The 20,701-nt window shown below is 32.5% G+C and overlaps 3 protein-coding genes across 3 annotated transcripts; 2 read left to right on the forward strand and 1 right to left on the reverse strand.

Moving 5' to 3' along the window:
* The first annotated feature begins 954 nt into the window (after positions 1 to 954).
* Positions 955 to 1,937, forward strand: LOC105137677 (uncharacterized). Its single transcript, XM_011043507.1, has 2 exons — positions 955 to 1,333; positions 1,422 to 1,937. The coding sequence occupies exons 1-2, from the start codon at positions 1,130 to 1,132 to the stop codon at positions 1,521 to 1,523; spliced, it is 306 nt and encodes a 101-aa protein (XP_011041809.1). The 5' UTR covers positions 955 to 1,129; the 3' UTR covers positions 1,524 to 1,937.
* A 2,726-nt stretch (positions 1,938 to 4,663) lies between these two features.
* On the forward strand, positions 4,664 to 8,075 carry LOC105137678 (uncharacterized). The gene is made up of 4 exons (XM_011043508.1): positions 4,664 to 4,910; positions 5,403 to 5,541; positions 6,282 to 6,415; positions 6,507 to 8,075. The coding sequence occupies exons 1-4, from the start codon at positions 4,765 to 4,767 to the stop codon at positions 7,861 to 7,863; spliced, it is 1,776 nt and encodes a 591-aa protein (XP_011041810.1). The 5' UTR covers positions 4,664 to 4,764; the 3' UTR covers positions 7,864 to 8,075.
* Positions 8,076 to 9,749: 1,674 nt separating this feature from the next.
* On the reverse strand, positions 9,750 to 12,442 carry LOC105137679 (SOS3-interacting protein 1). The gene is made up of 2 exons (XM_011043509.1): positions 12,303 to 12,442; positions 9,750 to 11,711 (listed from the first exon to the last, which is right to left on the reverse strand). The coding sequence occupies exon 2, from the start codon at positions 11,340 to 11,342 to the stop codon at positions 9,975 to 9,977; it is 1,368 nt and encodes a 455-aa protein (XP_011041811.1). The 5' UTR covers positions 11,343 to 11,711; positions 12,303 to 12,442; the 3' UTR covers positions 9,750 to 9,974.
* Between the last annotated feature and the right edge of the window lie 8,259 nt (positions 12,443 to 20,701).

The following is a 20,701-nucleotide window of genomic DNA, read 5'->3' on the forward strand; positions in this document are numbered from 1 at the left end:
AAAAAAAAAAAGAGGGCAGGAGAAAAAAAAGGGATCCAACCCTCCAAGCACCATTGCACCATGCTCGAATAATTGACACCATTAAAACTTGTTTGAAGAATTCTCTTTGTTGAATACTAAAACAACGAGCCTCAGCCACTCAAGGAATTATTGCCTCATCTCATCTTTCAACCCGTCAGCTTGAATTAAACAACATTCCTTCCCTCATCTTAATTTCACTAGTACTATTTCATTCAAGATAATTTTTAATAGATACCCATTTATTATATTTCACTTATTGTTTCAAAGAATTTACACCTTTTTTTATTTTTTATTTTTAGGTCTGGACTTTATCAAATTTAGTTTGTAATTAAGTTTGGTATATTTTGTTTATTCAGATTTTGTAACTCGTTGATCATTTTTAATATATAACACCATCTACAATTATATTTTCAATATTGAAATTGAATTACTTTCTTTCTAGATTCAAAATAATGCTATCTATCACAACCTCTTATATTGCTATAAATAAAATAAGTAATACAATAGCAATTATATTTATTAATTACAGTTTGGTCCGACTTTGACCCGAAACCCAATTTATTTGTCTTTTAATCTAGATTGAGTATATAAAAAAACTATTTAGAATTCATTCAGTTTTACTTAATCGATTTGATAGGTCAATATATAATCTTATTAAAACTTGATTTAATTTATTTTTATTAGTTTAATTTAAAAAATTAAAACATAATTATTTTAATTGATTGGAGTTCACCTAGGTAACTTGTCATCTCCATCCTAGTCCGGAATGGGTTTAAATACTAAATTTACAATGTAACCCCATAAGCTAATCCTATACAAAATTGATTACAAATTCATCAATATATCACCATTGATTATTCTATCTAATCCAATTATTTATTAGAAGAAAATCACGAGCAGCAGCCCCCCGTATTAGAGCCCACCATGCCCATTGATTCTTCCAAGGACACCAAGTTTCTTATTCCTTTTCCTTTCTCTAAACCATTTTCTGTTTTTGACAAAACTTAAACCGAACAACCTTCTTCTTCTTCTTCTTCTTAATAATAATACAAACAACAAAAGATTATTTGTCTCTTAGATTTCTCAGATTTGACGCGTAATACTAACAATGTGCCCATTGAGGCTGATTCTGGTATTCCTCTCCGCCACTCTTGCCGGTTTTTTTGTTATAAAAAACCTCAAGTCCCGCCCTTTCTCCGCCAGCACCGACACTGGAGATGATGACAATTCCACCACCACCACCGACAGCAACAAGAATTCTCCTCATCACTCTGATTCTTCTTCTTCTTCTTCTTCTTCTCGGTTCTCAAAGGTGTGCAATAGTTACCCTTGTTCTGTCTCTATTTCTGGTTTTTTCTTATTTTGGGTAAAGTTTTGATCTTCTCGTTGAAAATTTGCAGGTAAAGTCAGGGGTGGAAATGGGGTTTTGGACATTGGTAGATATGGCAAATGGGAAATACTTGTGGAGGCAATTGGGTTTTTCCTCAAAACGTGAAAGTTGATTGCTTTTTGGAGTTTTTGTTTCTGTAGGTAATGGAATTTACAATTGTGTTCAGGTTTTCATTTTTCTACTAATGGTTGTGTGTTACTGCAATCCAATTGGAAAAAATAGACCCCATTTGGAAATCGTTGTTGTTGTATTGGTTGTGGAATTGTAACTTGTAAAGTAATATTAGCATTTAGTAAGAATGAAAGATCAGTACTTTGTACTATTAGCATTTAATAAGAATGAAAGATCAGAACTTTGTGGCTTTTAGATGTTGTGTTGATCTTTAGTGGTTTCATTTATGTTGTAGCGGTGGTGAGATTCTGTTCTTGTATTTGTAGTAATGTTGCTGTTGTTGTATTGGTGATGAAATTGTAATTACTAGGACTAGCATTTGGTAAGATTGAAAGGTCAAACTTTTTGGCTTTTAGATATCGCGTTGCTCTTTAGTATTTTGTTTTATGCTGTAATTTTGTTGAGATTCTGCCCTTCTATAAATATTTCTTTTGTTGTGATTTATAGGGGAGTATTTGGTTTAAAATGGGTTAGTGATAGTGTGAAAACTTTTTAGGAGAATGGATAGTGATGTTTGTGTTGCTATTCAATTGTGTCTGGGATCTTGATTATTCAAGAACTTAAAGTGTGTAAGCTTGTTTAAGAGTTAGAGATCATCATGTTGGTGATAATTAGGAAATGTATGCTAGGTGTTATCTGGATTGGTGAAATGGAGATGTTTTTGCTGTGGGAGGATGGTGATGATAATAATTTTGTAGAATGGATGATAATCTGCTAAGGGTGTACATTTTCAGACCTAAACAGCTAGTGTAGACTGTCAACTTCTGACTCCTTTAGACTGAATGTGATGATAATAATTTTGTAGAATGGATGTTAATCTGCTAAGGGTGTACGTTTTCAGACCTAAACAGCTAGTGTATCCTTAAACATTATTTATATTTTAGGTGTTCTAGCATGTGTGTTATATGCCATATGCCATTTTCCACGTTAATTATGTGTGTTTTATGCTAAATTTATACAATTGCTGACAACATCTGAGAAGCTACGTATTCAAATGGTAAGTTACTCTTAGTTTTCTGGAGATACGGATTGGTTTAAAGTAGCCTCTTTAATGTGGTGATAGTGATGTTTGTATGCCTTTTTGTGCATATAGAAATACTCAATTGGACTGTGTAATGTTAGGTATATTCAGGCCATTGTTGTTCCAGTTTTTCTCATTCATGAGTTGGTATTTTTCTGCTGCTAGATGTAATTTGCCGAAATGGATGTTTGGCAATTAATAAACCTGATGTTAAACTCTTGAGATTGTGATTTTTAGTAGACAAAAGGGATCCGTGTTCTCTGCTTCGGTGATTTATGGAAAGTTTAGATTAGTGCTGCACAGATCCTGGTTCCTTGGTAAATTTGGTGGCCACTCTGAGTACAAAAAGGTGGTTTCTTTGATTATTACCCTATCATGAATTGCATTCTTAGACTCTGCTTTCTCCATCGACACTGGATAACAATACATGATGGTTGAAAATTTGGCTGCACGCATCCATGTTTTGCTTTATTTGGTTTGGTAGAAATGAATGAACTAGCTATCAGTTTGAGGTATTGGGGCTTGCATGAACTTTTCATCTAGCCAGTTATATATAATCAAACTTTAACTACATCAGAGTGTTACCATAAATCTGCAGTCAGGTTGCTGTCTACAATTAGCAACTTTTCTGCCACAACACTAGCTTTCTTTGCAATCGCATTCGGTTCACAATACTGGATTTGTTATGATTTGTGTTTCTGATTTTGTTATGATGTGTGTTAGTTGTCGGCTCGAGTTTGCCAGAAAGTATTACTGTTCTTTTTTTTCCCCTTCCTGTGAATGAAATGCTCAATTATGATTTTCATTATCATCCTAACTACAAAACAGAGGATATGAGATCAGCCTGCCAAGGGTAAGCAGATTTTAGTCCCAACCTGCTGCCCTACTTCAGGAAGTGGGGAATGTGTCTTGCTGGCTCCTCACAGACTAACAGTAGGGGTGCTGTCGATCTCTCGACTCATAATATAGCTATTTTAGTATTACTATCTTGCCAATCTTTTAATAAATCACAAGTGATATTCCAAGTTGACGCAGGTATAATTTGGGATGGCAGAGAAATTTTACAGTTCTACTATCAAAATGTGATTCTTAGTTAATGATTTTTTATTTTAATATTGTGTTTGATTAATATCTCAAAATAGAAGAAATATATAAAAAAACAAATATATTTGATTAAAGAGACAAATACAATGAAATTTATATATAAAAAATTTTTAGAGTGAATTTTTGTCCCCTATAACAGGAAATATAGAAAGAACATATCATAATTATTTTTATTTTTTATATTTCAAGATAGTAATAAAAGAGATAACTATTTATATTTAAATTCAAATTGATATATCTACAGAAAAGATGTTCTTTTTATGAAAGAATTTGAATTTGGATGATACGATGTATTACATATCTTATGTAATAAGAGTTACCATTTTTTTTTTCTTTTCCAGACAAAAATCAAGAGTTGCCCTAAAACCTTTCTTTTTAAAATTAACTTGACGGAATTTTTTTTTTTAATTCCAAGCCAATTATTCTAGTATATGCAGCGAGACATAATTTTTACAATAATAATCAACAGTAAATTACTATATGAATCATATTGTATTCATTTATTAAATCAATAAATAAATTAAATAAGTATAATAATTTTAAAGTTGTGTTTAAGAGAGTATATTCTATTCCTTAATATTTTAGATCCAAACCTTAATGTAATATCTAGTAAAATTTACTAATTTTTTTCTAAATATATCAAGTCGATCTGAAAAATATAATTTTAATTTTTTTTAACAGATGAACTTAATTTTAATTAATATGCATGTAGTTTGAGAATATCCTATATCATCAAGAGAAAAAAACACGTATAATATACAAGATAATTTTCTAGGAACAATCAATAATTAATTTTTTAAAAAGAAAAAAAATTAAAAATAATAAGTAATAATCTAAACAATTCATTTAATAATAATTTTATTTTTTATTCATAAAAAGTAATTAGTAGATTTTTAATGTTATTCACGTTAGACTTCTCATTAAAAAAATACAGAAGTATTCAAAATCTGAAATATGTATAAAACCCCTACACCAACGGTCGAATTGCATCGAACTCCGCTCCTCAGAGATACTGAGAGGAGGAAGAAGCACAGATCCTTATCCTTCACACCCAAAAATGACAAGAAAGAGAAAACCCCAAAAAAATCCCCCTCAAGAAATAGTAGAAGAAGGAGAAGCAGCAGAGAAGGGGAAAAATGGGTTCTTCGCTTGCTATCTCTTGACTTCTCTTTGCCCCAGATTCAAAGGCCATACCTATATCGGGTTTGGTTCCTTCTTTCATTTTTTTATGCCTTCTGAATCTTAATATTTTGGTGTATTCTTAGGTTTTTATGTATTTTTGTTGATCAATCAATAAAGGGTTAGTCTTTGATTGATTTATAAATGTTTAGATCATCTCCTTTCTGGGTGTATTCAATCTTGATACCTCTTTTTATCTTTTGCCCCAGCACTTGAAACCCAATTTCAGTGGCAAAGTTGATTGCTTTTTAGAGTATTCAATGTAAGGAAAAAAAATTTGATAATCTATTAAGGGTTTGATTGATTGGTGATCAATTGTTTTGTGGGGCCATATGATCTTTGTTTCAGATTTTTGTATCGACCAATTACTTGAAACCAATTTTTAATGGGAAAGCTTGTTGCTTCTAGATTCCTTAATTTGTGATAATAAAAAGGATTTGATCTTTAGCCAAGCTAGGACAGGCTTTTCTCTTTTTGGTTTTTATTTTGAAGCGTGGAAGGGCTGGATTGTTGCAGATTTACAGTGAATCCGCGGCGGAGAATTAGGCAACATAATGGCGAGCTTAGAAGTGGAGCATGCAGGACTAAGAAAAGAAGGCCATGGGAAATGGTTATCTGCGTTTATGGTTTCCCAACTAATGTTGCTGCTTTGCAGGTTATTTCTTTTTGTTCTTTTTAACTGTTTACTTACTCTTGGCTTTAGATTCTTATAGCATGTTGAAGCAGTTTTATCATTTATTTATGTCGATACAAGAGTCTACAAAAGAGTAGATTACCTTCAGCCAAACTTCAAAACATGGCCTTTGACGGTTTGTTTACTAGTCTATAACTGAAATAAAGATTGGTCTTAGCTATCATGCTTTGGATTTTGGGCAATTTGCATTCGCCTGCTCTTGTTCAGAGGTTCCTTATGATTTCGGCTTCCTGTTTTTGTTTTATTCTTTTCACCTTGCAAGGGATTATAAACAATATCTAGCAGCATGTCTTATACATTTTGTGCAGTCAACTAGTTGGTTGCATTGATAATGTATGCCCAGAAGAATTAAAGATCTGGCTCATTTGTGATTGCTTTCTTCAACCAAGTTGTACTTGGCAGGCATTTGGAATCATAGCCAAGGTTTTTTGAATCTTGGAGAAATTATTTTGATTATACATTTTCAAAACTGCGCTTTTGAAATGACTCCATGAAAAATAAAAAATAAAAAAATGTCTTTGGAGCTGTTGTATAATCTTGTGCTTACGTTTTTATAGCCTGTCAAAACTAGTCTTCACTTTACCTGTAAGACCAGAGTTTTAAGATCTTTGGCAGGGTTTAGTGCTTGCCACTTTGTCATTAGTTGCAATACATATTCTAGTGTTAACATATGAAATGTGTAATTGGATGCAAACCTGCAGTTTGAATGGGCATGGCAGCACCCAACAGAGTCGGTGGCTGTCAGGCAGGCAGCTGCCGCATTTAAATCCTTCTCGGGAGTTGCCAACAAGATTAAACTTGCTTACACAATGCTTAACCTCCCATCTTGGCAGAGGTACAACTTATTCTATGTGGAAGTAAATAGACATAACTTCATCTCAAGGTTTGATATATCAAAAACTGAATGTTTCTCTTTATATGATTAGCTTGAACATCACAGTAAACTATTTCTCAACGAAATACAAAGTGCATTCTGCTGGTTGTCCAAGCTTGCCAAAGAACATGAAGGTCCAAATTTGCCCCATGAATGAGCTTCCCTGCTATTCTGATTTGGATGATAATTTGTTTGAAGAGAGAGATGATGAAGATGCCTGGGATGGTGAAGAGGAATATGAGAGAGCTAGTGATGGAAGTGGAATGGTTGATGCAAACTTGGTGGAGCTGGATGATTCCTCCATGGATAAGGTTCCATGCTATAATGGAAGGGAGGAGATTATCTTCGAAGGTGAATATGGTGAAACAGAAAATAGGGAAGCTTGTAACAGCAGTGGACCTGTAAACAAAACATTTAACGAATGTGGCAACACATGTGGAACAGTAAAAGAAACACACGCAGATGCTACAGATTGTGCCCATAGCATTGAAAAGACTTCTGACGAGCAAATCAAATGGCTTGAAGAATATGATCAGCAAGACCAAAGGGAGCCATCCTCTCCAGAACTCGGTCGTGCACAGCCTTTTCATTTCATGAATTCACTAGTGAGAAAAGCATTTTCGATGAACACACTAGCGAGAAAATCAACTTCAATTGTCACTACCTTATCTATGAGCGAGACTGAAGATAAGGATGCATTGACATTGATTGATGAGAATGTTTCTGAATTGGATTTGAAGAGGGGGAAGGAATTAGTTACCGGCAAAGATGTTGAAGCTACTTATACAAGTGGAGCTGTAGAAACATGTGTGGATGCTTATACTTCTGTAGATTATCCACATAGCATTAACAAGACTTCTCATGAACAATTTGGATGGTCGGAACCATATGTCATGCAAGACCAAAGAGATCCACCCTCTCCAGAACCAGATCATGCCCAACCATTTGGTTTCATGAATCAGCCAGCAAGGCAAGCATCTTCAACTGTTACAGACTTTTCTGTGAGAGAGACTAGAGATAGGGATGTATTGACATTGATCAAAGAGGATGCTTCCGAATTGGATTGGCCAAGACGGAAGAAGCTCTCTAGCAAAATAAACACTGGTAAAGATAAACTGAACCGAAGTTCATCTTCAATTGTTACAGACTTTTCTGTGAGAGAGACTAGAGATAGGGATGTATTGACATTGATCAAAGAGGATGCTTCCGAATTGGATTGGCCAAGACGGAAGAAGCTCTCTAGCAAAATAAACACTGGTAAAGATAAACAACTGAACCGAAGTTCATCCATCCCTCGGGAAATTGAGATTGTAGATTTGTCGTCTCCATCTCTAGAATGCAGAGTTACGTCAGACAGCAAGAAGAGGAGAGTTTCTCCTACGTATCCTGTAATTATTGACTTGACTTAGCCCGAGTTTGTCCAATTACCTAGTGTTGGAAATAATAGCAAAAAATAAAGAAATAAGCGCACTGTTTGATTCTGCAGAATCTGCTTTGGCGTAATTATATTCTAACATTAACTATTCTCACCCATCCTGCTGGGATCATTACTGATATAAACTGCATATCAGGTGTTTCCATGCTTGCTAGTTGCACAATGGGATTTAGTTAGACTGTGCAATCTGTTTCAGATCTTTGAACTGCTTCTTAGATTGGCACTGATCTATTATATTTGTCATGCCCCTCCTTTATCAGTCTGCTAAGGATAAGCCGAGCTTCAACTTCTGTCAAGTAATCTAATAAGAATGGCCTTCAACTTACATCCTTTTCCAGTCCTTAACCTGGACATGACTAGGGAACCTGCACCATTTCAAAAAGCGGGGAAACCTGTATCTTGATGTGCTTCCAAGTCCTCACAGACTCTGTCTGCATGGGAGCTGTAGAGTTCGCTACTGAACCTTCTCCTTTACAGCTGCATTTGAGGTTGAATTCTTTGACATGATGTTGAATATTGTTATTTAAACTGGAAACAACAAGAAGCATCAGGAAAACTATTTCCCTGATAATGACGACTTATTTTACTTTTAAGAATATAGTCTTGAAAATCATGGTTGTACTTCATCAATAGTAAATACCATAAATCTTCAGCATTCATGATTAAGATGCATTAGTGGCCATTTTCTTTTTTTCTTTTTGAAGAAATTAATACCCTTGGTTTGGAATTCTTTCAGAAAACATCAGCCGAAAAACAACAGAAATTTGATTTGTAAGATTTAGACATCACAAGTGGTGATAAGTGATAAATTTGGTAAAAAATCCAGATATATCTAAAGAAATATCATATCAAGCCATTTTCAGACTTCTCAAGGAAATATTTTCCAAGCAATCTGTCCCAGTTGGTCCCATCATTGTGTGGGAGCCAGAGATAGGCTAACGAAAATTTCCGATCAGGGATCATGTGGGTTTGACGAGAGATAAGGACAGTTGGAAATACTATTAACCACATAAAACCGGGAGCCCAAATTATCAATCACATGATCATTACACCACTGGCTTGCTTTTAATCAAGACAGTAAGAATCAACGAGGGTCCTAGTAATCAAACATCATCCTCCTATCCTGTCAAAAAAGGATCTTTACCAGGGTTGGCAGGTCTGTGTCCATGTGAAACCAAGTGAGGCTTACCTATTACTTGGACCAGACATGGGAATCTGAATCATGTTGGCACAACTTTCAGACACTCATGAGGTAAGGGCACAGGTTTCCCAACAGGATACAAATTTTTTTTCTGGGCAGGGGTGCTCCACAGCAATGTGTTCTCCAGGTGTACATGTGAAATCTACCTATAATTAAGTACACATTTGCGCACACGTGTACGTTTCTGTTAGAAAAGTTCAAACCAACTGTTTCCTCCCAACTTCCAAAGAAAGTTCATGGGCCACAAGTGCAAAATCTCGTGCTACACGAAGTTTGTATCATTGACGGGAACATTGCACCACAAAAAATACTTGACAAGACCATAGCGCATTGGAGAAGATATTTTCTGAGATTGAACATAATCAAGAACTAATCTTTCGAAACTGAAAAGGATTTCAAAATAGGCTGGATGCAAAACAATGTTTGTACCTCTTCTTGCAATCTAAATAATAATAAATATAAAAAAAAAGTAGCCGTCAAGAGGAAGCATTCTTTTGCTCTTACCGATATACATCAGCTACTGATGCAAGGTGATCCTCCTGGAAAATCCAGGTCATAATATTAACTTTCAGTGCATGCAAAAACAAAAACTGAAAATGACGATAGAGAATGCCTGGAAAATGTTATAAAGGAAAATCATAGGATGTCAGGACACGAAATTCAAGAATGAGAGTTATGTGCATTGAAAGTGAAGTCATCATTTATCATATAGCAAACACGAGCAAGTTTATTGAGGGAGGTCAGAGGAATATAACAAACACAAATACAAGCACGAAAGTAGAAAAAACGAGAAGTTTAAGAAATTGTACGAACACAACCTACAGCGGAAAAAATGGCATTACGAGAATATCTGAAGCAAACTGTTACTAATAGTTTGGTCAATGTCATTGCTGCAGCTGCAGCTGCTGCTGCTGTGGTTCTTGCTGCTGCTGTGGTTCTTGCTCACCCTGCCACAACCAAACAATATCTTTGAGAGCAGGCCTTATATCTTCGTTCAATATCTTCTGATATTCCAGTGTATCTCCATTAGTTTTCTTCAGCTCCACCAAATGGAAATTTGGAGTCAGTTCAAAGATCTCAGCATCAATGGCCAACAGCCCCTTTCTACCTTCCTTCATTCCTTCCATTTTCAACAAACCTGCATCTTTCTTCATTACCTTCAGCTTTAGACACTTAGAAATATCTTCCAGTTTGGAGATGACGACTGAGGCCAGTTGTGCAGATGTAAATCTTGCTTCTCTGTTCGGATACTTATCATCAAATAATCCTGATAGATCAAATCCAGCAGAGAGGGAAATGATATCAAAAGCATTTAAGTACGGAGGTTTGGCTGATTCTTGCTTTGCCTCACAGGCCACACTGCTATTCTCAGAAGGACCAGAGCCATTCCTACCCAGAGAAGCTGCCTCCCTGCCTTCTGTTTCAGTTTTACTTTGTCTAGGCAACCCTTTTCTAAACCAAGAACTTTCCATAATCTCAGCAATGGAGATCCTTGTATTGGGGTTTGGATCCAGGATCTTGCGCAGTAACTTACGAGCATCTGTTGGAAACCAGTTAGGGCATTTGAACTCTGCTTTGTCAATTTTTCTGTACATCTCCATCAAATTTGTATCATGAAATGGGAGATAACCAGCCAATAACACAAACAAAACCACGCCACAGGACCAAATATCAGCCTTAGCACCATCATAACCTTTCCTTTTGATCACTTCAGGAGCAACATATGCAGGTGTCCCACAAGTTGTGTGGAGTAATCCATCTTGTCGCTTGGATTCAGCGAGGGCACTCAACCCAAAATCACTAATCTTTAGATTCTCATTCTCATGCAACAACAGGTTCTCTGGCTTTATATCACGATGATAAACACCCCTGCTGTGGCAGAAATCAACTGCATTGATCAGCTGTTTAAAATATTTCCAGGCAACATCCTCCTTTAACCTTCCTTTTGCGACCTTGTTAAAGAGTCCACCACCTTTAGCATATTCCATTACAAAGTAAATCTTACTTTTGGTGGCCAACACCTCGTAAAGTTGTATGATATTAGGGTGTCTCACAAGTCTCATTACAGATATTTCTCTCTTGATCTGATCAACAAGCCCAACCCTCAAGACCTTCTCTTTCTCAATTAATTTAATGGCTACACTCTGGTTGGTTTTGATGTTCCTTCCAAAATACACCTTGGCAAAGGTGCCTTGGCCAAGCAATCTTCCCACTTCATACCTTTGCGTCAACACACTAGGTTTATTTTCCATTCCAAGCTAAAAATGCTAATACACTATAATATACAGCACTCTCCTCCTATATATTTTATTCAACCTGAACAGTAGGATCTATATATAAAGAAGAAGCAGCTCAACCGTCTTCACAAAGATCATAACATCTTGAAGGTCCATGGTGCTTTTGAGCACAAAAGCAAGACGAATAATAATTTCCGAATCCAATCTCATCAAAAACAAAGAAGGGAAGCTCCAACAATGCTGGAACCTGATGGGTTTCAGAGATGGACATCCAAACACTCAAGCACATCATGCAGCATTCCCAGGGTTTTCTTGGTCAAAGATCACCTTAAGAATGCTGAGACATGGCGTAAAAGATACACCTTCAGCAGGATACCAGTAAATCTACACAAACAAACAGGATTTATAACTTGAGCAACAAAAAAGAGCAAACAGAAAACCAAAAAAATTATTACATTTACAGGCTAAGAAATCCACCAAATTTGTAGCTAAGAAATTTGCAAAGCAACTTTCACATTTGTTATATCCTCAACCCCCACTTTCCAAAACCCTTGCCTTCATACACCATGAATAAACAAAAAGAAAATTCATGGTAATGAAAATTAATTTCAAACAAATCACAAAGTCTGCTTCTTTTGGAACTAAAAAGCCAACATAAGCTAATAAACCCTTTTTATCTCATCGAAAACTTCATAGCCAAACCCCTTCAATCGCTCACTAAACAGTATAACAACAACAGTTTGCAAATTTAATCACTATCGATCTCAAAGATTAAGCCTTTCAAAAAACTGAAACTTCCCCACAAAACTTCTATAAAAAAGATGAAAACTTTCACACACCAATGATCAAACAACAATCAAACCAACACAGAGCTAAACATTTCTACAAAAACCAGCACCAGAATAAAAAAAAAAAAAATACCCACAAAATCTAGACAAAAGATGGAAAATTCAAGAAAGAGTCACTTGAGCTTACCTTTGTTGTGTTGAAAGAAACCAAAACAGAACAGAAAAGGCCAACCACAGATAGACAACCTTGTCTCTCTATCTCTCTCTCTCTGTTTTTTTTTTTCCTTGTTCGGTCCGTAATAGTACAGATTTGGTAATGAAAATAAAAGGACAGTAGTAATAAGAAACCTTAAAGCACTTTAAAGGGCTTGTCTTGATACTAGATACTTGAACATGTAATTGGGTACATGTTGTATGGTTAATGTTATATTTGGTCCCATTCTTTCAAATTTATCTTATTTTAGGCCTCTTTTTATTTTATCCTAACACCATTCCCCAATTTTTTCCCCCAGTTGTCCTTCAATCAATTGCAAAAAAAAAAAAAAACTATAATTAGTGGCTAGGATTGTGAAGGGTTAAAAGGAATATTTGATTATTTTAGATGATTTGAATACATCAACCAAATCGTCAATCGTGCTAATCATTGTTATTGAAAATATCTTGTGTTGATTATAATAAGAAATTAATGGAAAAGTAATATTCTTTGGCATGAAGGATATACAAAAAAATTACTAACGAATGCATGACTGACCAAACTCAAAGTAGTTTGATCGACAAATGTGTCGGGTGGCTGGGTTTGATTCAAAATAGTTTTTGGATAAAAGAAAAAAAAAACTTAAATGATATTATCTTAGATAAATAAATAAAAAATCATTGAAGTTAATCCAATATTTGAATCTCAACTACGCAGCATATCAATTAAATCATTAAGGTTTGGTATGTTCAATATTCAAAATAATTTAAGATAAAATTTTGCTTCAAATTAATAAATTATTGGACCAATTTTTCAAGATAATCTAGATTTAATAACTATATGTTAAAAGTAATAACACATTTAATAATCTAAAACAAATAATAGAATAGTCTAACACCATCATGAATGAGAATTGACAAAAGGATCATGCTAGGAACACAAACAGAGAGCAGAGTTTCATCCTAATATATACATAAATACACTCATAAATATGGATGCAGGCGAAAACACATACCATCTAAACAATAAAGGAACTTAAAAGATTAAGGAATCTAAACTTAGATTAAAAGGGATGTTCGAATTTCTTTGTTTTTATATTTTAAAAATATTTTAAAAAAATAAAAAAATTATTTTAATATATATTTTTAATAAATAATATTTTTAAAAATAACTATCATCACACTCATAAACACTCAAAAATCCACCATCAACCGGGTCCATATCGCCATTGCTTAGGATCCATGGGGGCAAGATCATAACATGAATCATTGGACTCTTCCTTCTGGAGGAGACAAGTGACTGTATGATAATGCCAAGAGTCAAGAGAATTATCAAACGGCCGGAAGGAAGGAAGCCGGGAATGTGATCTTGGCCAGCAACCATGTAAATAAATATCTTATTATTTGACTAGCTGTTGTAAAACTGTTAGGTTTAGCGACGAGGGCACTTGGCTTTTTGGAATTTAGGAATTTAACCGAGCCAAAAGTCATAAAGTGAAAACAATTCCACAAATTTTAAAATGAGAATCCATAATATAAAACTAAGGAAAAAAGATACTAACAACATAAAAAAAGATAAATAAAGATAAAGAAACATATATAAAATCATTTAAGGTAAACACTAGACAAATTAAGTGAACTTCTCCACAAAAGAAGACGAAAAAACAAATTCCAATTCCAAGTTAAAATATAATTTCACCTCATGAATCTTTTGATCATAGATATTTATCACATGTAAAGTAAATTAATCTAACTTTTTTAAATAAAATAATATCATTTTAATTTTTTTAAAAAAACTAAAACTTCTAATCATATCAATCCGTGCTTATACCTAGATCATACTAGGTTATTTTTTGTTTTTAATGTGAAACTCTAGTTTAAATTCTGAATTATCATATTTTAAGTTTATTAAATCCTAAATTACCCTTTTCAGTTAGAAGTAGATTTAACAAGTATAATTTTCATTTAACATTAGAATATATATTTTAATAAGCACAAGTTCCTATATTTCAAGGGACCCTTTTTTTTTTTGTTTTTTGGGTTTTGGTCTTGTCTATAAGCACAAGTTCCTATATTTCAAGGGATCCTTTTTTTTTTTTTTTTGGTTTTGGTCTTGTGTTGTTTAGTTTTAGGTGATAAGATTAGAATTTAAATAAGAAAAAGTTGTTAATAGAAGGTGGGGTTTGACAAGTCTTGATATGCAAGAAGAGGTTCTTCATAGATTAACTTCTTTCATTAGGATTTAGTCTTTTGGACAGTAACAAAGTTCTTGATATAGGACTTTTTTAGTATGTAACAAAGTTTTTTTATTTTTCAAAGTTCTTGCTATCATACGACTTCCAAACACTAGCACTACTGTTAACCATGTCTGGTAAGATAGTGCAGTTTCTGGTAATGCTACTACTTTACATGTAACTACTAGGGCTAATGTCCAATCCATGGAGACCTTAAACCTTCTTTTTGGAGAATCTAGTTCTACCGGAGGGAATGACAGGGGTAGGAAGAGAAATGTAAGCCCTAGAATCAGTATTTCATTTTTCATATATGGTTCGTGGTTAATAGTATTAATAAATATTTTTTTTAAATAATTTTAAAGTAAATTTTTATATTTATAAAATAAAAAATATAAAAATACATGTTTTTTTATTTATTCTTTTTTATCATAAAATAATAACCTTAATCTTGATTATCTTTTTATATGAAATCACAACAAAATTTAGCGTGCTGAGCTTAGACATGGGACAAATACAAATTTTGTGCTTTATGACACGATTATCTTGCTTGACACCGTTCTCTTAATACCTTCGATAAATACGAACATATCATTGAATCAAAAAGGCTTTTATATAGACCCTAATTTCTAAGAATAATATTAAGTTCAATTACTGCATAAAAATATATGAAAACAATATAATAATATTATTAAGTTAAAGCAAAATAATAGGATCCGCAAAAAAAACTAATTTGATCCATTTTGGACCATCCAAATCGTTGTTAAAACTGTTCCATGAAAGTAAATCTCTTACAGAGATATAATATGTACATTTGAGCAGCAAATATCGTGACTGAGCTGCTGCTATTCTGATGAGTTTGTGTTTGATATTATAGTATTTTTTTTAATTATAGTTAAAAAAATATTTTTAATGATAGTTTTAAGAAAGTATATTTTTTTATTAAAATAATTGTGAGAATGATTTTTAAATATAAAATAAATAAAAAAATTTACATGAATAAATAAAAAAATATCTCATTTTAACTTTTATAAAATGAAAACGCAATTAATTATTGGCCCTAATGTAAGAAGAAGAAGTTTCTTCCAAATAATTTGTTCTAAGTGGTTAAGCAAAAAGTAAAAGATATTACAATATCAAATAGTCTAGGAAGCTATTTGAAAGTAGGATAATATTATTTTTAAATTTTAAAAAAATATATAGTAAAATAATATTTTTTATTTTAAAATATATTTTTGATATCAGCACATCAAAATAATTTAAAAATATAAAAAATAATTTTAAACAAAAAAAACTTTAACTAACCTTTATTTAATATAAATAAATGATAGAGAGAGTTGTGAGTGCATTAACTGTTATGTTTGAGTGCTTTTTTAAAGTCCGTTTGTCTTGAAAAAATATTAAATTAATTTTTTTAATATTTTTTGATTTATTAATGTTAACAATAAAATAAAATCTAAAATAATAATAATAATTATTATTTTAATATATTTTTAAATGATAAATATTTTTAAAATTTTCTTGTAACACAATATTAAACACTCATTTTTTATAACTTGAGATGATCCTCATGTGATGCATTCTTCATTACAAATTTCTAGTCAATGATGTTATGCAGTGGTGGTATATATTTATCAATTTTTATTTTTTTTAAAGAAAAACCAGATATTTCTTAAGATATCATAATCATATATTAATTTTTGAATTTTGGATTGTATAATAAGCCAAACTAGTGTTTGCAGTGAATCCCCCTGTTAAGTAGTCATGCATTATGATAGCAACTTACAATTCTCTGGCAAATACAACCATTTTGATAATTTCTTCAAGTGGTTTTTAGTATTTAGTTTTTGATAAAAAATGTGGTTATAAAAAATATATTCCTATAATATATTTTCTTCTTATCTATTCAATCAAATATATTTTTATCTTTTATGTATTATTCTATCTATATTAATTTCATCAATGGAATTTATTCTTTCAATAAAAACAGAAAAGAAAAACTAGCATTTAATTTTATTAGAGTTTCAAATAATAGCTATTTGTGCTTAGAGACATCTAATTTGATTTATTAAGAAGACAATGAGCTTAATTATGATGGTTAAAAAGGAAGTTTTATTTTCCATTAAAACTAATATTATTTTGATTCTAATTATTGAGTTTCTCAAAACACATATATGTAATGAAACAATACTTGTAATTTGTTTTTTGAAGTCCTAATAATCTTGTTAGACAGATCTAGGATTATTTAGAGTTTAAACAAAGATTACTTGAAGATTATATTTTTTTATTTGAATAATTAGTTTAAAATTGAATTATCGCAATCCTTAAATCATCCAAATATCCGAGTTCTAACAGTAATTCATACAAACCACCAGTGAGAAATTTTCTAAATTCTTTTAGAAAAGAAGGATTGTTATACTTTTAAGCGCTAATTTTTTTTTAATGTTTTATGTATTTTTGTATTGTGCTCTATTCACCTTAAAAAATAAAAAGCATAACTTTTTATTTAGGAACAATGCTTTAATACAATACTTTAATACAATATAAATCTTATAATTATAATAATTTTATAATTTTACTTGTAAATTATTTTTGTCTCAAGAACTTTATCTTTACTCTAAATTTATTAATCAAATATTATATTTATTAATAAAATATTTAATAAATATTAAAGATAAATAAGTTTTTATTAATAAATTAAATATATTTATATGAGCAAAATAAATATCATGTGTAACTAATTGATTGGCTACATAAAATATATAATAATAACATCATGCTGAAATTATAGAGTCCACATTAGTTTGATGCATACTGTCTAAAGTAAATAACATGCATAATAATTTTATTTGCATTGTGTTTGTAGCCTTTGCACAATTTTGTTTTTGTTGCTCATTTTTGAGCTTGTCTTGTCCAGTGACATTAATTTAGATGACAAGGTTCTGATAAGAACTATTTGTATGTTAATGAGAAGTTGAGTCTGATGTTTTGTATGTGAGCAAAAGGGATCAATGAACTTTGTTTCAATTTGGTTTCAGTGATGATTTGATTGGATAATAATAATAAGGTTGTTCAATGGTGAGGACGTTGATGTTCTCAAGGATTATGATGTTCATCAGTGAACAAGGTCACAACGCTCCTAATAAAAAATAAGAAAGGATGTATCTTTTTGTGAATTGCCTTGGAACATTTGAGATGTTAGGTTAGGAGAAGCAAGTTTTTGAGGAATGCCCAAGAGAGATATGTTGTATTGAATAATCAGATGCTATGGCTGGGAAGAGATAAAATATCTGGCAGGGAGACTCATTAGCATCATGCCCTAACCGGTGAAATCACAACAATTCGGTGTTTTTCGAGACTTAATAAGCAATAGATCCGGAAGCAGATCGATCAAGATGGATAATGTAGCACAGAAATTTATGCATTTCTAGATGAAATCACAACAAGATTGAGTGTGTGTAAAGACAGAACGAATTCAGATGTTCTGCTCCATGATACAGGGAAGGAACAGAAAATAAGTGCGGTTAAAATTAAGCTGTAGCGGGAGAATTGCTGTTGCTCCCGTTCTGAATTTCTGAGCACCCCCATACCTTATGAAGATGCTCTTCTGATGGCCCTTTCTGCTAAAGGAGATTATATAAGGAATCAGAAAAGGTCTCACAACTTCATATGTGACCATTTTTTATATATATAGGTTAAATCTCTAGTGAATGGTTATATTTATTGCCACTATTCATCTCTTTCTTGGCACTTCTGCACAATCAAGTCTTGCTCTTTCTCTGTCATTATTGAAAGGGATTCAGGAACTAGGCCATCTATCGACCCATCCTTCTGAATTGGCTTGTCTTAGAGGTTAAGCTGAACATTAAGGGAAAGAGGTTTTGGGCTTCAGCTATACGTAACCATGTCCTCCTCAATGTGGACTTCACGTAGAGAAATGTATTTCAAGATGCTAACACACTAGCTACTTCTTGGCGTTTAATAGTCCGTAAAATCAAGTTCATCGAGATTCGTTCGGTGATGTTTACTTTCAGAGCTGTTGTAAGTAATTACTTGGAGATACAGTTTTTAAGTCATTTCCATTTTACATAGAAAATTTGCATGCCAGTGACTTGGTCTTTCGGCCATTTATTTGATTATTGTTTCTTTTGATTAGAGCGCATCTTGCACCATACTGAACAGAAGGAAATAAGGAAGAGTTGGCCCTTTTTGTGTCAGAAAGCATGAACGAAGTGGATTTGATTAATCTCATTTGAAGTTCAGTTAGTGTGGATTAGATTCTGAATGAGGTAGAGGAAGGAAAATAGGATAAATGATGGAGGCGGGTATGAAGAATCTGATAGCTTTGAACATCACTACTTGCTAATCTATCATAATTAAATCATGCATAAAAACCGGCGCTCATTTATGTATAAGTGATACAAAGTTAAGCCCAGAAAAATACCTGTTCTTGTCGAATGATAGTCTAACAAAGAAAGCTTATAATTTTTTATTTGAACATTATAAATATCTCATTAAATTTGATTACGAGATTCTACGTGACTAGTTATATGAAGGGTTGATGTTTTAACTAATTGAGGTTCAAAAGCTATTAAATTAGACTTGAAAGATGTTAATGTTTGAGCCAATTTCATTATTTTCTTTTTTATTTTTTATTTTTTAATTTAATTTTAGATTTTATGTTGTTTCTCCTTGTTGATTTAGAATTCTGATATTTGGTAAAATATAATTATTAGCCAATATAAAGAGTTGTAAACTCTTAACTATATTAGGGAAAAAAAAACTCAGTAATGAAATTCTAATTAGGGCTCTAATTGTGAAGCCCTTTTTGGCAAAAAAAAAAAAAGTTTTGTATTTTTTTTCTATTATTGCTTTCTTCTTATCAGGTTGGGCTGCATCAATGATCTAGATCGATCTTAGGTGAAGCAAAGATACATGGAATGCATATTATCCTGTACAAAACACAAAAGATGTGGTTTCATCCCATGTAAAGCAAGAAGAGAGTGGCCATTATTCAACAAAATGTACTAAAAAGGAGCATTAGTAATTCTTATTCACTCCAACCACCAGATAGCCATTAATTATTCGCAGGAGGGCATTAAAATGAAAACTAAAACTTGATTAATTTTAAATATCTGATCACAACTCCATTATATCTTGATGTTGCTTTTGTCTGAAAACTACCTCAGCAGCAAAGCTTTGCTATGGACGTTCATTTCTTGTAGAATTCAGCTTCTGATGTCTGATTCCAACTAACTTAACATTAAGACAACAAATGACAATGACTTAATAACTTCGTCGTGTATTAATGACGCCAATGGCTTCAATGGTTTATGTGAGGTCAATTTAAAAAATTATTTATCACAGGTTTGACCAAGTTTCTCATGCAGATTACCTCCCCCTACGGCTGATGATGAGGACTGTTTTACCAGTTAAATATGAATGGCCAGAGAAAAGCCGGCCTTCAAGGGCGATATGCACGTGCGTCGCCTTCAGACATGTGCATCTACAATGGCGTTTTCTTTCTCCTCGAAATTATGCTTATACTTGTAAGTTTGTTTAAGTCTAGATGAAGAAATTCTATCGGTCTTTGTTTAATGCTCTTGGAAAAAGAGGGAGGACTTGCATGCTATAGTGAGCTAGCAATGAAAGACATTTAGTGCCTGAACTAATTTACTTTCTCATTTCTCAGTATTATATTTAAGTAAATTCTGGATATTTTATGAGAAGATAGAAGAATTCACTTAAAAACATTTAAAAATTAAATTTATTTTATGTTTTCTTCTTTGTTTTTTCAACCAAATACTTATTTTTGTTATGTGATATTAACCAAACACCTAGTTTCTTGATTTTAATATTTTTTTAAATTTCCAACATGGAATATTGTGTTTTTTTTTTGCCTCCTATATTCATGTATATTTGAAAGAGATCCTAAGTGTATTTATATTGAAATCAACAAATTGAATAAACTATATATCACCTAAACAACCCTATGCATGGAGGCCAATCTAAGACTCTTGCTATCTCATTCATTGACTATCATCTAGCATGCATGAGTAATGGGAGTTGAGATGTCTTTACCATATTCATTGTAAAATATCAACTATGATTAATTAACTTAGTTAATTTTGTGCCGATCTTATTGTTCTCTTCTCACCTGTTT

Source organism: Populus euphratica, unplaced genomic scaffold, assembly GCF_000495115.2.
Source record: "Populus euphratica unplaced genomic scaffold, PopEup_1.0 scaffold69.1, whole genome shotgun sequence".
NCBI classification, from domain to species: domain Eukaryota; kingdom Viridiplantae; phylum Streptophyta; class Magnoliopsida; order Malpighiales; family Salicaceae; genus Populus; species Populus euphratica.

Coding starts and splice junctions, on each gene's coding strand:
- LOC105137677 (XM_011043507.1), top strand. CDS start 1,130: ATGTGCCCATTGAGGCTGATTCTGGTATTCCTCTCCGCCACTCTTGCC. Junction 1,334..1,421: donor CTTCTTCTCGGTTCTCAAAG/GTGTGCAATAGT, acceptor GAAAATTTGCAG/GTAAAGTCAGGGGTGGAAAT.
- LOC105137678 (XM_011043508.1), top strand. CDS start 4,765: ATGACAAGAAAGAGAAAACCCCAAAAAAATCCCCCTCAAGAAATAGTA. Junction 4,911..5,402: donor AAAGGCCATACCTATATCGG/GTTTGGTTCCTT, acceptor GGATTGTTGCAG/ATTTACAGTGAATCCGCGGC. Junction 6,416..6,506: donor AACCTCCCATCTTGGCAGAG/GTACAACTTATT, acceptor TTATATGATTAG/CTTGAACATCACAGTAAACT.
- LOC105137679 (XM_011043509.1), bottom strand. CDS start 11,342: ATGGAAAATAAACCTAGTGTGTTGACGCAAAGGTATGAAGTGGGAAGA.